We start from the raw sequence: 18,294 nt of genomic DNA on the forward strand, positions 1-18,294 counted from the left end.
CGTTATTCTATTTATTTTAATTTCAAGTGAAATAAACAGACTTTTATTGTCCATTGCAATATCCATTTATTCCATTTGTTAAAAACTAGGTCTTATATTTGTTTGACACAACAAACATAAATGTGATTGTTTTTGGCAAAACGTTTTGCATATATTGACATAGTGTACAGTCCATTTCTCTTAATCCAGGTCAAACAAGGAAAATACATGTGATTTGATTTCAGGTTTCATATCTATTGTAATAGTATTTTGCTTAAGTTATGTAATAATAGTCTTCTTCTCTTTATTGGGTTGCATAGTTTTACATTTCTCATTTATTGGAATATTAAACTTAAAATACTAGGGCTGAATTTACTAAGTCTGTTCTTGTCTTACACGTATGTAACTACATATATTTACAATGCTTAAACACCTGCGTTTTAAGAAAAACAGGTTCCATACATTCGGCCCATTGTGTTTAGAATTCTGTTTCTTTTTCAAAAAGATTAATAACAGCAAAAAAAAAAAAAAAAAAATGACATTTTTATATGCTTTTTTTTTGCTTTTTTTTTTAGAGAAGTACAAACATTCTACTTTTGCATACATTTATGATGTGACTATTCATTTGTACCTACTACCAACCGTACCTGTGTACAGGCCAAATCACTGTAGCTAGATGTTGAGATTTTATTGTGTTTAGTGAAAGGAGTAAATTTCACAGTCAGACTGAGTTGCCAACAACACACATGTATTCATGTTTCCAGTGATGATTTTATTATTTAGAGTATTAGAATTAAAGATGAATTATCATTCTTGCAAATGTAATATTATGCTACTTTTAAATTTATTTGTCAATATAAACGACCCTACAAATTAATCAATGTCATACTTTTTTCTTCTTCTTTTTTGCATGATTAATTCAATAACTCTCCCCACTCCCTTCAGTTGATGCATATTCAATGCCATTGATAGGGTGGTCATTGAACTATACATACTCATTTGCTGTCCTAACTTACACTGTTTTAAAAATAGTATTAATATTTTTCAACTGCATAAATTAAGCCCCTAGCCAAATTTTGGATAAAACTTGATTTTCTCCAGGGTAGTATTTTTCCATATTTAAGCCTGGGGTCCATATTTAAGCCTCGGGCTTAAATATGGAAAAATCCCAGTAGATTGTTTTGTGGTACTACATGTAATTTTTGGGTAAATATTGTGATGCATATTCTTTGTATGTGTTTTTACAATTTATTTTTGTTTTAGTGTATGCAATTTATTCAGTCAATTTATTTGTTTTAGTGTATGCAATTTATTCAGTCAATTTATTAGTATGATATGCTTTCAGTATGCAGTTTGTTTCTGTGAAAGTGTATAATATAACTGCGATACTTCTCTGATATTTATATTTTTGTGTCTTTCAGTGTGGGCAAGTCGAAAGCCAGAAATAAAGAAACCAGATCTCCTCAAGATCCTCCCTGGCCACAGACTCCCCCCGGCAGTGCGAGTCTTCACAGGAACTATGTCAACTGTGACAGCTACAGCCAGGGTCAGTTACAGAGACGACAGTACTCCGAGAGCCATCAGAATGTCTCTAACCGCGGCTTGTCGCAGACGGGACACTCTGCCCTGACCAAATCAACGCCTAGCCTAAATGATCCAGAACGGAAGCCGCCAGATTTACAAGGACCAATGAAAGTGCAACATCCTGTTCTGTCTCCTTCGAAATCTAGTCCCGATATCAAGAAAGAGGTGGGCAAGGAAAACCGGTATAACCAGAGACCTACTAATTTAAATATTAAAAGTTCGGAGAGAAATAGTTACACCTGTTCGCCATCACCGCGTGAAAATTCATGGAACATGTACGGTGATGAATCGGGGCGAAGTTATCTCGAAAAGCCAAACCTGAGTATATACACTTCGGGCGAGATGGCAGAATCGAAGAACAGAAAGTACGAAAGACGTTCTTTACCGCCTCACCTGCACAGGTATCAGGCGGATTATGAAAATATTTCTGCTCTTGGGACAACTCCGCTGCAGAGTGAAAAAATCTCCGAGATCGAAGATGAGTCTGACGATTCTCCGGACATGCCGCCGAGGTCACCAGACATCATGCCAGGCTCCATTCCGATGCCGCCAATACGTGACCCATCCACCCTGAAGTTTGTTCGCTACAGCCAGGTACACGAGAAGTACCCATCCTGGCCAGTGACCAAGGCCAACGGAGCTGGGAAGCAGGCAGAGCCCATTGCCACACGAGCTCAGTCCTGGACAGACCACACCAACACCAACAAGGAGCTGGTTGTGAAGGCTGAAATAACCCGTCCATCGGGGCTGAATCCACTCATGGAGAACCGTCCACAGACTGAGAGAAAGGGGGATGATGGAACGAAGAGAATTGGCAGCGATCCTGGTTTAAAAACTCAGTTTGTGTACGATAAATATGGCAGAGTGAGACGAAAAAATTACGACAATGTGAACGGTAAGAAGTTTGAGGATTTCTTGATTTCGAAACCCGGATACCCTCCCCCAATGTTTGATTCTGATGGACACAATTATGGAGATAAGGAATACAGTGTGCCTTCCCCTCCAGAGCGTGACATGCCTGGGGTGGAACTTTCGGAGCTGTCAGACAAACTTGTGTCATCTTCGTCTGCATCAGCTCCAGATAAACGTGCAGAAAATGTTCATTCTAATAACCATTCAAATTACATTCCAAAGGATAGTGTTCAAGGAGATTCGAGAAGGACAAGTAGTCATGAATATTCTTCTTCAAGGGACAGAGGTAACAAGTTAGATTCTGGAACTAGTCCAATGAATAGTCCCCTCGAGGAAAAACATCCCTTGAGAATGGTGAATAAACAAACTGAAAACAAGTCTCATTTGGATTCTAGTTCCCATTTAGAAGCAAAACAAAGTGGAAAAAAGGGAGAGCAGGATAGTAGTAGGCAGGCTTCTCAAGGGAAGGCGTATATTGTGAAACAGACACCATATTATAATACCAGCACACAAACCGATGTGTCGTCCTATGCAATCAAATCATCTGTGTGCCGAACTGAACCCAGACCGTGCAATGCCAAGATTGAGGTGAATGATTTCGGTGGTCAAACATCCCCAACTTCACCTGACGAACAGAGAAAACTGTTTGAGGAGAAATCAATTCAGGCCAGGATGTCATGCCAGCAGCAAGATATGGATCGTGAGAGAAACCAGTCAGGTGATAAGACTGAACCAGGCCAAGGCAGCTATTTCAACTTCAGTGCCTCAAAAGACCGTCCCAATGAGAAGGCAACGTTTGAAGGAATCGAAAGTATCAAAGCAAAATATGCAACAGATGAAGATCCAGAGGAAAAGTTTGAGAATGCAAGTAGTTACATTCCACACTACACGGAATACACCCCAAGCATGGCCCCGATACTTAGGAAACTGTCTGAAGAGTTTTACCGAGGACGGCTTCCATCTTTAGCAGAAAAACATTTGTCATCGGCATCATCTCAGGATGCTGGCCATCAGGGAGGACTCAAAGAGGCCGAGTCATATAGTAGTGTTGTGATCCATCCATCAGAAAGCTCTGGACCATTTGGTCGAGATGAGTTTGGTTCGCGTTCAAGCTTGTCTGACTCACGTTGTGATGTATCTTTGGTGATGTCAGAGAATGTGTCCAGTTCAAGAGCCTCTTCCTTGTCTCGAGGAAGACATAGCCTGGATCCATCGATTTTCTCTCACAGGAATCGGCAATTCGGTGATCCGAGATATAGTTCCTCTTCTTCGGTGCTGTCTCATGATAGAGGAAAGTGTCTTTCAGGATCAGAGAGGGAAGGTTCTCAGAAGGACTACGAGTCTGTGCCTCATGAGAACAGATTGCGATCATCCCGTCAGAGTTCAGACTCCTCTGTGCCTTCACAACCAAAGAGTTCCTCGGACACTCGTTCGTCAGGAAGCACTCAGTTCAGTGACTCACCTCAGAGTCATGTTCCAGCCAGATACAGTCAGGATGATATGTACAATGATTCTGTGTTTGTTGGTGAGGAGAAATCACCTGTGTCTCCTTCGGATCATGGTGGAGGGAAAACTAATTCAGACAGCACAGGACAGTCCAGTGCAAGTGTGACTAGAAAACACTCAATGAAAAAGGCTTATGGAATATTTGAGGAAGGTGAGGGTGACCAACCTCATTACAAAGACTTTGCTGATCAGAAGGCTCTGGCTTCTTCTGTGGACTATGTGCATATGCACCAGCCAAACAGTGCCCGGAGTGATTCGACACCATTGGACCAGATTCAGGAAGAAGGTGAAGTTGAGTCCAGCCACAGACCGACATCTGCACCTTCTCGTACTGAAACAATGTTAAAATCCCCAAATGAGAAGAAAGTACCAAGCTCAAATGACTGGCGTGCCACACGGGACATGTGGCGGGATGAGCACGCCGCAAAGAGAGGAAGTTTAAAACGCACGACATCGGAACAGATCCCATCACCAAAGGAGAGATCTGACCAATGTAAGTTTAGTGGTGCAGACCATAAAGGCTTGACTGGTAGCTACAAGGGGACCGGGCCCGATCCATCTAAAATAACCAGGTTAGACGATCAGGAGGTTCCTTTGTTATCTGGGCATAACTACACCAAGTCTGATTCCTCGGAAACGAAAAAGCAGCAGCAGCAGGCTCTGTTGAGTTTCTTTGAGCGGAAGACTGGCAAGAAAGGCGTTTCTGGCAGCTGTTCCTCACAGGACAGTGACCAGTCTCCACGCAACAGCAGCTCGAACCAGTACGATCACATCTCGCCCTCGTCCCCGACATCATCGGTGAACGATATCATCACCAAGGCGTCGGAGAATCTGAAGAACTCAAAGGCCAAACGCTCGGACAGTTTACGACGTTCCGGATCTTCAACATCTTCACCCCGCAGTTCAGCGGACTATGTGGATATGAATCGACAGAGAAAGGTCACAGAATGGAGTCAGCTGCGTTCCCAGGGCTCGTTCAGTTACAGTCCCGGGCCGTCAAACCGGAGCTCATTTGCTTCAGAACACCCTTATGAGGATATCAGTGTGTTCTCGCCTCACACCCCACGCAATTCCATGTCTGAACGACCCATTGAGGAAAATGGTAGCACAATGGTGAGTTTTTGTTTTTGTTTTGTTAATATTAAATTTTGTTTATACTGTGGAAACTATGCTTAGCTTAGATATGTTTCTAACGTGCTCATATACCTCTATGGTTTCGAACATGCCTACCCCGAGTCCGGCCTCCGATAAGATCGGTGGTCTGACTCGGGGCAGGAAACTATGAGTGCATGGATGAATAATATAAGAAGATTTCCTAATTCCTGGCTGGTCTGTGAAATTTGTGTTCACTGGTTTAAATGATGAATGATTGAATAAATGTTTAACAGCACCCCAGCACAAAAATACATATCTGCTATTGGGTGTCAGAAAGGCAAGTATGACTGTCATGGTTTCCTCCATGCTCAGAAATACAATTTTAAATACTATAATCAGAAATTTACTAAACAGACTGAGCCATCCATAACCTGTTCAGCTTGTCCGCTGATTTAGGAAACTTGTGTCCAGTTGTTTTAATAAATAAGTATTGATTTGATTTTATGTTTATCCTTTACTAATTCATAGATAATCAAGTTTCATGCACGTTCATGGGCGTAGCATGATCTGGACCTGGGGGGTTCGAATATGAACCAAGTGGACCCTTTTTCTGTTTTGTTTTTGCACCACCAGAAACTCCATATGTGTAAATCTGTATGTTTTAGTTCTGAAAGCGGACTATTTACTTCAGCCTACCCAGCCTACATTTTAAAACGGACAATTTCAAGTATATAGAAAATGACTACACAGGCTGAGTAATGATAAACTGAGTCAGAATTTTGTCTGGTCTAGACAATTTGTCAGCCATATTCCACACACTCACTCACTCAGTTAAAACAATTACTAGCATAAAACAACTCACCTTATTAGATGTTTCCCATTTATCTAAAGGACCACTTTACCCTCCCCCTTGCATCCCCACAGGAAATATAGTGTGTGCCTATGCATATCTTTAGTGTCTAAATAAATTAGTATTTAATTAAGAATTAATAAATAAAACTAAAATAATATTTTATAGGTTACTAACAGTAGGGTGTTAAACTTGTTAAATAATTTTATACTTAGCTACACTATTTAAAACCAGTTTATTACAATGTTGCCAGTTTTTGTAAATATAAGTCTGTGTACTTATTGACATATTTCTGCTAAATCATTTGCTACATTGTTTATCAATGTGACAACCCATTTCCTGAAATACAAGGCCACTTGAAGGAACATTATCAAAAACCACTTGAACTTATAAAATGTGAATACATGGATAGTTGAAGGTGTCCCATGAATGTGTATTGAAAAATACAGTTTGCTACAAAATTTAATACAGGTCAGTTTATAATTGTTAATATTACTTGGGATAATTGTGAAATGGTTTCTTCTTATTAGAGTTGGCATCTGACTGATAATGGGATAATCCATTGGTGGTGGGGTGAGGCATGCCAACCACACTGTATTGTGGGTGGGTGGGGTGCCAATCAAACTGTGTATGATTCAAGTTATGCTAACTTATGGGATGACAATAGGTATAGAGTGGTCTAGACTTGAGGATGGGGGTGGGTCACCTGAATTGATTCGATCATAGGATCAAATCCCTTAGGCAGACCTTACTGGATTTGTTTTCCTGACCCAACGAGTGAAATTCATCTTTATCTTGTATCTGCCCATACACAAGGTTGGGCATAGTCCAATGGTAGAATATAATATGTACCTGAGGTGTGATGGGTCATAGGATCAATTTCCTTTGGTGGATCCATTGGGGTTTTTTTTTTTTTTCCCCTGTCCCCCTAGTTCTGTTTAAAGAGTACACCAAAGGCCCTGGTATGTGGTACCCTGTCTTGGGAAAGTATAAAAGAATCCTTATTTAGTAGGAATAGCCAATGTGGTTTAAGTAGGTTTGTGTTATTTAACGATACCACTTAATCACATTAACATTGTGAAAATAACTGTAATATAACTGTTAAATAACTGTAATTTAATGTCCCTAATTATAAATGTGCTGAGGTGTCGGTAATCAAATATTCCTTTATATTCTTACATGTATAAATCAATTTCCAAGTATACAAATAATATGCTTATGAATATATATTTTTCTAATTAATTTAAATTTTAAAAGCTGTTAAATATTTTCTAGCTTAATAGTTTTATTTTTAAATACTATTAAATATTCTCTCAGTTGGCTGCACATTACAGATAAAATGTCTAGCTCTGTAAGTGAAAGTGTAGTTTGTTTGTAATCTGGGTGTAATCCCGAACCATAGACAATAATCTACTGTTTGCTTTTAATTAGGATTACTGTTATTTGCCTGTCTCTAATTGGAGTAGTTTCAAACTCTGTCATGGCTGTTATAATCCCCAAAACATGCTCCTACATAAACTAACACCTATAACATCTGAATAGATTGTTTTGGCCTGGTCAGCTCATAAGTCACACAATAGTGGACAATATTGTACCAGATAAATGTAACAAAAGAAACCAGCTAAGGGAAACATTTCCTTCATGAATAGCTGTATCGGTGTGCATGAATGCATGACCACAAAGGGCGACAAAGTGTGCCAAAGACAATGGGACCAGACCGAAGAGGCTGACAGCAATTTCTCTCCCTCTCTCTGTCTCTGAGTCAGCTGGGTGGGATGCAAGAAGCTTTGTCTGATATCTGTGTAAACATTAGGTCCAGATACAGTGTACTATGCGTTATCTTTGTATTTGTACATAGCTCAGCTTTATGTGAGGCTTTTCACTGCATTTCATTAATGCGATGACTTGCCATCGAGTAAGGGGTAAGTTTTATTGTAATTTTTAATGGGTTTTGGATTTTTTTTTGTCAGTGTCTTGATGTTTGGTTTGTGAAAATGTGAATATATATTTTAAATAGAAATGGTTATCCTACTGGTAGGATTATTATAACATTAATGTTTTAAATTTAGTTTTTCCTAATTTAGTGTTATACTGGTTTTGTTTCAGATGTTGTGTACATGTTAATTTAATATGTTAAACCTTTTAGTATATTTGTATATGTACATTTTTTGATACTTTGCTTTTATATAGAGACTATTTATGTTACTGGTATTTAATTTTACAGTTAATGATACTCAGTTCAAAATTATTAATTCCTTAATCCTCATTACCCTTCTTGTACATTTACCTACCATTAAAAGGTAAAAAAAATATGTACATTTATATTATATAACTGTTTTACCAGTATATTAAGATGAGACTAAATTTTGTTTAGAGAAAATAATTTAAATAAGTTTATGGCCCATTAATATTATTGATTTCATATTATATGTTATTTAATTTAATTTCAAAGTTAATCTGAAATTTATTTGGTTAATGACAGCTTATGTATTTGCGAATATTTTTTTATTGTTTAATTACCTGTACATAATGTGATTATTTGTGTTTTCAGGCAAACAGCTGTGAATCACCTCTGTCTTCCAGACCCAGAGATCTTGGAGTGGGGTGAGTTGTGTTCATTAGTTCATCATCACTTTGTTTCAGGTGTGTGTACACATGATCATCAGAGAGACCACATCAGATTTATACAGTAACATACAATGATGTAAACTGGTGATAAGAAACAAGGCTACACAAATTAGACACCAAAATTCACTATTAGATCCGGTCAGGTCATAGGGTTTTTCGTGCACATTCAGAGCATGCTGTTGTAGTGCACACCTGTCCTAGACACAGGTGTCAGCTCCTCTGTCCAGGACAGGAAAGAGTTGGGGTAGGTGGGATAGGGGACTGCCCACACTGGCAGGTGCAAGGGAGCATCAGCAGCCTGACCAGAGTCGGTAGTGGTTGGTGGTTACTATTAGAGTAGTTATGCATACATGTATATAGAATGCAGAGAAGTAATGTGGGATTGAAGGTCAGTAACAGTTAACTTCCTGATACTATGGATCAAGGTTGTATAGTAGCATTCAATATTTTCGGTTACTATTGAAAGAAAGAAAGAAATGTTTTATTTAACGATGCACTCAACACATTTTTATTTACGGTTATATGACGTCAGACATATGGTTAAGGACTACACAGATATTGAGATAGGAAACCCGCTGTTGCCACTTCATGGACTACTCTTTTCGATTAGCAGCAAGGGATCTTTTATATGCACCATCCCACAGACAGGGTAGTACATACCATGGCCTTTGTTATACCAGTCATGGTGCACTGGCTGGAATGAGAAATAACCCAATGGGCCCACCGACGGGAATCGATCCCACACCAACCGCGCATCGAGCGAGCACTTTACCACTGGGCTACGTCCTGCCCATGTTACTGTTGATGTGCATGTTCCACTTATTTCTTTCCATCAGTATATTTTACGGCTACTGTTCTCTTCAGGCACAGATTTAGTATTTTTCTTTGAGTTACAAAACATCATTCTAATATGGAATATAGTCTGTGTCAGAGATACACCCAGCAAGGCTCGAAATTCATTGAGTGAAGTGAGAAGCAATCCTACCACAACAACTTTTAAACTGGAAGCAAATGTAAAACTGTGAGAAGCAGTTCTAGAAATTAGTCTCAAAATTAAGTCTCCTGTAATTAGACTTGTAGTGTAACTTCTTTTAACAGCAATGCTGAAAAGGATTATTATTTATATATTATCCTTTTCAAGAATGAGGAATTATTGACAAAATCTAGAATACTGTAGAAAATAAGATGGAATGCTAAGATGGCAAAACAATAGTCAAAAATAAGATAGAAGTTGATTCTTAGGAATCAAGGAAATGTTTTATTTAATGACACTCAACACATTTTATTTATGGTTATATGACGTCGGATATGTGGTTAAGGACCACACAGATTCTTGGGAAGCACCCTGTGCATTTTGAGTGTCATTGCTGCCTGCTCTCTGTCAGTTTTTAGCATTGCTCAATGTACAGTACACACAGTACATTAAAATATCAGATATATGTGTCGCCCAATGTCTTCAAGCTATGAACATTTATGTATTATGTTCCTGGTTGAATTTAGCTGTTGGTTATATTCTGATTTATAAAAACTTATTTTGAATCACAGAAGTTAGCTGTAATATATTTGGTGGTTGTATGTATGTCTATGATTCGGTATTTTGTTTGTGTTAGTTACAATGGATTTCTTTTCTATAAATATATGTCCCAATCAGCTAAGATTAGTATTTAGAAATGTTTAAGTCCTCTGTAAAATTAAAACCTGTCTCATACTAATAAATCTGTGCTAAGTCTCACCTCTGTAGATTCCTTTTAAGTATACTTAACTGACAATCCTAAAACTGGTAATCCTAAAACTGGTTACAAAAAACAAATTGAATGGCAAAATGTGTTTTATAGGTCATTTGTAATTTGGTAATAGGATTAAGAGTATTTCAGCCAGATTTGCTTACGTATATGTAGGTGTTATTTAACTGATCTAAAGTAAGCCTCCTACAAAAGTGGTATATGGAGCAAATGGTGAAATGTATGACAAATGATCATGTTTGGTAAAAGCATGTCAGAAATTACCCACTTATACACCCACAGTGATCTTTATGAGCATGGGATCTCTGTAATATACATGCAGTGATTGTAGCTCTAAACTAATAAATATATGTAAACTACTGTTAAAAGTATAGATTCATGTATACATGTGTAACTGTATATGCTATATTTTAATGGCACTTTCAATTCACCTCAGACAAACCTGTATATATTTTCCCATGGCTATATCATTGTAACTTTATATAACACTGTCATTAAAATGAGATAAAATGGCAAAATTATGTTAAAAAATACAAGACTTCATCTGCATTTGAAATGTCATGGAGGGTAACTTGGCGTAATTGGCCATTGTTGGGTATTAGTCATGTGGTGTTGTTAATTAAACACAGAGCCAGCTGTTGGCTGTGTCCAGGTCTAGTATCAGTATCGAGGTCTGATATCAGTTATATATCATGTTGTGTGTAATGGGTTTTCATGCCATATTTGCTTGTTTATGTGCAAGTAAGTTTTCTTTTTCTTTTAAGTTACATTATGAGATTTAATACTTGGAGAGTAATTTAAAAGTTGTCATAAAATGAGGTTTGTTAATGATGTGTGTATGCCACTGCTTCATGTGTACTTTTAAAAAAATGCTTGTAGTCTTTGGGTAAAGAGAGCTTGGGGTCATATTCATGTTCTGTGGTAAACTATTTAAGGAGAATGAATGAAAAGACTTTCTGCCAGTGAGAGGTGGGGTCTAGCATGGTTGGTTGGGTACCTGCCCAAGGTGCTTTGGTTGTGGAACCCATTCTCTTATTGGGTTTCTTCCTCATCCCAGACAGAGCCCCATGACTGCTATATCAAAGGCTGTGGTATGTGCTATCCTGTCTGTGGGAAAGTGACTATAAAAGATCCTTTGCTGCTAATGGAAAATGTAGTGGATTTCCTCTAAGACTATATACCAAAATTATTAAGAGTTTTACGTCCAATAGCTAATGATTAATAAATCAGTGTGCTCTAGTAGTGTCATAAAACAAAACTAACTTTGTGCCAGTGATTCTGATATTTGTGATGTTGTGCATATATACAAGGCAGATTTAACTTTTGACAGAATTTTGCTTATTAATTTAAATCTCTCCCTTTGGAGAAGAATACAATTAGGCTAAATATGAAAATTAAATAAAGTTCAAATTCCATATAAAACAGCTAAATGTATTTACCAGCTTTAGTATTAATAGACACTTAAAATTCTGCTATAGCTAAATTTTATTGATTTTCATTTTAATTTATTTCCCTGTCTATATACAATTATGGTTCAAGCACATTGTTCATGGCACAGCCCAGAACAGATGTTACTAATTAGTAAACGAGAAGTCAAGTGTAAATGGTTTTTCCATCTCCCCCACTGAGTTATATGAATACACTAGACGGACTGCTCATCAGCCGAGCACTTTACCACTGGGCTATGTCCCACCCCTGGTGCATTGCTAGGTCTCGCTCCTGGTGCATTGCTAGGTCCCACTCCTGGTGCATTGCTAGGTCCCGCCCCTGGTGCATTGCTAGGTCTCGCTCCTGGTGCATTGCTAGGTCCCACTCCTGGTGCATTGCTAGGTCCCGCCGCTGGTGCATTGCTAGGTCCCACTCCTGGTGCATTGCTAGGTCCCACTCCTGGTGCATTGCTAGGTCCCGCCGCTGGTGCATTGCTAGGTCCCGCCCCTGGTGCATTGCTAGGTCTCGCTCCTGGTGCATTGCTAGGTCCCACTCCTGGTGCATTGCTAGGTCCCGCCCCTGGTGCATTGCTAGGTCCCACTCCTGGTGCATTGCTAGGTCCCACTCCTGGTGCATTGCTAGGTCCCACTCCTGGTGCATTGCTAGGTCCCGCCGCTGGTGCATTGTTAGATCCCACCCCTGGTGCATTGCTAGGTCCCGCCCTTGGCGCATTGCTAGATCCCACCCCTGGTGCATTGCTAGGTCCCGCCCCTGGTGCATTGCTAGGTCCCACTCCTGGTGCATTGCTAGGTCTCGCTCCTGGTGCATTGCTAGGTCCCACTCCTGGTGCATTGCTAGGTCCCGCCCCTGGTGCATTGCTAGGTCCCGCCCTTGGAGCATTGCTAGATCCCGCCCCTGGTGCATTGCTAGATCCCGCCCCTGGTGCATTGCTAGATCCCACCCCTGTTGCATTGCTAGATCCCACCCCTGGTGCATTGTTAGATCAAATAGAAATTCACCTGCTAACACCACTGGTTGGAACAAGCAGTAGCCCAGTGGGACCACAAAAACGAGAACGATCCTAGACGGACCGCTCATCAGGCGAGCACTTTACCACAGGACTATGTCCTGCCCAGGTGCATGGTGTTGACCCATCAGTAGGCTGGTTGGTGCTTGGTTCATGCTTGGTTTATGCTTGGTTCTCATCCCTACACTGTATTCTACACAAGGTGAGTTTTAACAGCTCATTGAAGAGATATAAGCCTACTATACACTGACTAACCACCAACAACTTCAGTAGAACCATTGATTCACAGGCTGTCTTCTACAATGAAGGTGAATGTCCATAATGCTTGAAGCTTAAGAGGATATAAGTACAAAAAATAATACAAAACAAACCATTGAACAATCACAATCAACTAGCTATACACTGACTAGCCTAGCCAAGCACTTCACTATTCTATCAAGTCCAGTTTATTTTTCAAATAAAGATATATAACATTTTAATGGTCTCACTACACAGTTGTTTTAACAATAATTGACTCTTTAAAAACCTTTGTGTACACCAGTCATGTACATTCCTGTCAAACGTGTACATGTATTGTCTGAACTTAAGTATATAGCTTTTGTCTGACACTTGATTAACTTTAATCTTTACTCATTGTTTGTTTCCAATTATTGATCGCCAGTTTATTGACTGCGGAATATGCACTGATCATGTGTGTTTGTATCAGTTGCCCCGACACATTTATTGACTCTACTTGCAACATTTGATGTTTGAACAATGCTGAAGCAGTGGTTTAGAACAGTGGACATTTATTGATTTTTAATACTTGTTAGTTTGCCATGAAACGTGTACATGCGCATTATGCTTCATAAGGATCACTGAGGTGGAATCGGTTAATTTCCGACTGCCTGTCAGATTGGTGTGCCACTGTGGTTTGCGATTTCTGTGTAATAAGCTGGATATGACAGAAAAACAAACGAGTCAAATTTTAATCAATTTCTTTGTTTCGCTTTTATTAAAATAATGTCACTGTTGCACACCCAGAGATTTGAATCATTCATGACTTCCATGTAAATGCATCACCTCAGTCAACTGCTATGATGATGTGTTAATGTTTTTATTTATTCAGTAATTAGAAGCTGGATTTAGCTCAAATATCGGTGAGTCATCTACCAAATAAGGCATTCATTCATGTTAGGTCTAGATTTAAAAAACAAAAAGGTCCTAAAATCAAATTAAGTAATTGTATATGCACCAGGGTCCCGTTCCACAAAGCGATCTTAGTGCTAAGATCACCCTAAGTGCATATGTTGTCTGTGCAGTTACGGTGATCTTAGGACTAAGATCACATCGTGGAACTGAGCCCAGAACACTTGGAAATACCTTTTCTTCTGTCATAGTCTTGATGTATTCATTGTTATTAAAAATTGACCATTATGTCTTTAGGTCATAATTTGTTATGAAAGAATAAGGACAAATAATGTTCACTCTGATAAACTGACTGATTATTATTGTTCTTATATACTGTTCCCTATTTCACACTGATATTATACAGAAAGGACAGGCCCGTACTCAGAATTTTGAGAAGGGTGGTGCGTTTAGGCATATGGTGAGGCCTTACACGAGGGAGTGAAGTGTCCGAGTTGCTTAGGGGGGTCCGGGGACATATTGAAAAAAAAAGCCACAGGTTGAGGGGGATTGACTGACCCTGCCGACCCCCCCATTGGCTACGGGCCTGAAAGAAACAGAAAAATATGAAAGAAAATTGAAAATGAATCATTACACTACTAAAATTACTCTACCATTATGTTTTGGAAGTGCCCTATAAATGAGCATAATAACACAATATTTTGAGTCATTCTGTTCTACTTAACAGAAGTCTGTTTTATTCATTTGAACTTATTTTTGTGCTTAAATCCAATTAAGGTTCAAGTGAACTGTCCTGGGCATACACTTCAGCTATCTGGGCTGTCTGTCCAGGACAGTGGGTTAGTTGTTAGTTGGTTAGTGGTTAGTGAAAGAGAAGAGGAGGTAGTGGCCGTACACCTACCCACTGAGCCCTTAAGAACTCGCTCTGGGTTGGAGCCAGTACGGGGCTGTGAACCCTGTAACTACCAGCCTGTAGTCCGATGGCTTAACCACTGTGCCACTGAGGCCAGTAGTCTGTTTTAAAAATATTGACATGATGGTGTTCCTATGGAGTGATGACTGGGCCATTACGTCTTGAGTGACTGGGTTCACTCTGTATAAAGAGTGTAATAATTACCCAGAACTTATGCAATGTTCCGCTGAGCTTTGTGCGGCAGTCAGCTGCTCAGTGTTTGGTTCATTGTGTGGAGGGTACTGGATCACTTTCTAATTGTTGCGTAGCTAGAGGCATGTTGGCTGATTATTGCTAATCACCCAGAACTAATCCACAAAATAAACCATGCCCACTGTCAGCAAATTCCAGTGTATGTTGTAGCCAATCCTAGGCCATTGTTTTGATACATTCATTTTATTTCTTAGTATGACATGTTTTGGGTTTCTTAATGGAAGGTGACTCATTTATCTATCATGCTTATACATGTATGTCATACTTTTCTGTGGCATTTAGTAAAAGACGTTCAGTGTTGCGTGGAAAATATGGACCTCATGGGTCCATGGGGAGTGTGTGTGTGTGTGTGCAGACACCCAAAGCATCATCCTGGATATGAACCTCAACTCTTTGTTTCCGTTTCATGTCTTCACAACTGTTACTGTTAGGTTTGTCTCTGGTCTCCACACCCTTTCCATAGACCCTATATAGACCTGGATGCACCAAGGTATTTCCTGTTGCAGCTAGTGATATCAATGATATCATTGTGTGAAGTGAATATAATATGACATGCCTATTAGCAGTAGTATATGTGGTAACATCTAGACTAACCCATTCTGGACACACAGCAGATTTCATAGCCCAGGACAGTGTGCTTAAACCTTTTATTAAATAGAAACTACAGTAATAATTTATTGTGTCATATCAGCCATTGTTGGTAATAGTCACTGCTTATATCATATTGCATTTGGATCATAACTCAATTTATGTGTAAACATTAGGCATTCATTTATTCATTTAGTGTCTCATATCATTTACTGCAGGTAAATCACAGAAACATTACTGGCATGTTTGCAGAAAATTATGCAGGGTGTCTAGACTGGCAAGTGAAGTTTCTAGGTGTTCGGGTCAGGCTTTCCCAGAAAATATATTTTAAAGAAAATTTGCTTTCTGACCACATCCTTATAACAAAAAACATGCACAATCAAACTTAGTAGGGGATAGGATAGTTGTAATTTTGCAGTCAGAGGCCAAAGCCAAAAGTCTAGTTAACTACATGTGTGCATTGAACTCATTTAGTGAACAAAATGGGTACCATTATGTTAAATGTCAAGGTATTATGTCTAATTTACAAACTTGATGTAATGACCCAGTTTATATTCTGTATAACATCATCACATGTTCATAAAGTTTGAGAAATATTTTGAAATTAATATAAATCTTTTTTTTATTGTTATATTACTTAAAACGTTTTGTTTAGACGCAAGAACTAAATTAAAACGTTATCATTAAGCTGATCATATGTGTAAAATAGATATTTATTTGTATACATGTATGTTAAAATTATCACTGAACTGAAAGATGTGTTTTTCACTGAATTTGTAAAAATTGCATCATGTCATTTCACACCAACATAAAAATATATATATGTAATTTAATTGTATTTGAATTTAAAGAAAACGTTTATATTTAATTATTTAATTAAACTACAGTGAAACCCCTAAAAACGGACCCTCTATAAACCAGTATTAACTCAAACTGGTTGTTTTTAATGGTTCCTTCTCAAATATCAGTACAGAACAAAACCTTTCTAAACTGGAAAAACCCTAATACCAGACTTTTTACTTAGTCCCATTGGTGTCCGGTTTAGTGGGGCTTCACTGTATAAACTCACTGAATGTGTAAGATTGGCCGCATATAAGTCTTTAATTTTGATAATAAAATAACTTCATGCAACTGTTAGCCATCATATTACACTGATGGTGATTATGCCATGAATGTACATGTATTTAAAGAATGTTAAGCACTGGCAGTAATATTCTTAACATATCGTTAATGTAATGTATCCACTTTCATGTCATCAACATTACATTAGGTTGCATAATTTTATGTGGTCTTGAAATAGTTATATGATAATAAATTTACATTGCCAGTCAGCTTGCCGTAAACCAGAATTTAATTTAGGTGCAAGAACTAAATTGAAACGTTATCATTGGGCTTTTCTTAATTCACCAATCGTAGTTATTAAGCTATGTAGAATATTTTCAGTGTTTAATCTTTTTTTATTGTTTTATTACTTAAAATGTTTTGCTTAGGTGCAAGAACTAAATTGAAACGTTATTATTTGGCTTTTCTTAATTCACCCATCCTATGTGTAAAATATTTTCGACGTTTAATCAGAATGTTTTATCGTTAAATGACGTAACTTTTTGTTTAAGTTATTGATGTTGGTAAATCAGTGTTTCTGGTCATTGTGGTGTTTGTAGTACCCATAATGCACTTGATCTGAAACAAAAAACACGGGCATAGAAAGGTGCCAAAAAGTGCAAGGGTGCGCGCGCGCACACACACACACACACACACACACACACACATATACCGGTAAATACATGTAAAAATATATAAAAACCATCACTACCTCTACAAAGTGAGGGGGGCACATGCACCCCTTGTCCTCCCCCCTTGCTTATTACACTAATGAAAAAGTATGTTCCTCAAAAATTAATTATTATTTTCGCTGTTATTCCTACCAATTTAGGCTTAATTACTAAAAAAAAATTGGTTTTATTAATTTCATACAGTAATATGAACTTTCAAAATGTCAGAAATCTTCAAATTAACATTGTTCCATTGTATTAGTTGGGGGAAGGTTGGGGGTAGGAGGGGAACTTAAACAATATATAACAAAGTACAGAGTATATACAATGTATTCATGACTAAAATGTAAAAAAAAAAAAAAAAATCCATATTATATGGCTTTGATTATGTTTAAATCCAAATTGTTCAGTAAACTCTGTTTTTAGTGGTTATTTTTTAAAATCAATAATATTAATAATAATAATAAGTATAATCATCACCATCATAATAATAATTTGTTTACAAAACCCCAGCAAGGCCTCTTAGCTTCACCACCATTGGAAATGGCATATGGCCAATGTTTACATTTTGAGGTCCCATCATGCCTTGTAACAATGATCTCACAGGTGATACGGCTGCTCTGGGATTGGTCAGACCTAATTGCTTCTTGAAATAGTTCTTGTTTAGCTTAGGGGGGATTCTCCCTCTGTGAGGCGTATATCCTCTACTCTCTATACCTACCTGTGCTGTGACGTTAGGCTACACTCGCCTGACCGCACACCTCCGTAAAATACCACAGGTACATGCTGGGCAGTGTCAGTTCTGGCCGTGTCATAGACATTATGAGTTTGTCGTCCTAATGTCACAGAATGGCCCAGTGGACTGGGGCTAACATGTACAAGGTTCAGAG

The 18,294-nt window shown here is 38.4% G+C and overlaps 1 protein-coding gene across 3 annotated transcripts in view; it reads left to right on the forward strand.

The window, feature by feature from the left end:
* Positions 1-18,294, forward strand: part of LOC121374019 — a 244,135-nt gene that overhangs the window by 151,763 nt on the left and 74,078 nt on the right. For all 3 annotated transcript variants that reach the window (XM_041500893.1, XM_041500894.1, XM_041500895.1), the window contains 2 exons: positions 1,401-5,094; positions 8,478-8,530. In XM_041500893.1, coding sequence (XP_041356827.1) covers positions 1,401-5,094; positions 8,478-8,530 — 3,747 coding nt within the window. The remainder of the gene's footprint in view (positions 1-1,400; positions 5,095-8,477; positions 8,531-18,294) is intronic.

The sequence above is a fragment of the Gigantopelta aegis genome, chromosome 6 (genome assembly GCF_016097555.1).
Source record: "Gigantopelta aegis isolate Gae_Host chromosome 6, Gae_host_genome, whole genome shotgun sequence".
In the NCBI taxonomy this organism is placed as follows: domain Eukaryota; kingdom Metazoa; phylum Mollusca; class Gastropoda; order Neomphalida; family Peltospiridae; genus Gigantopelta; species Gigantopelta aegis.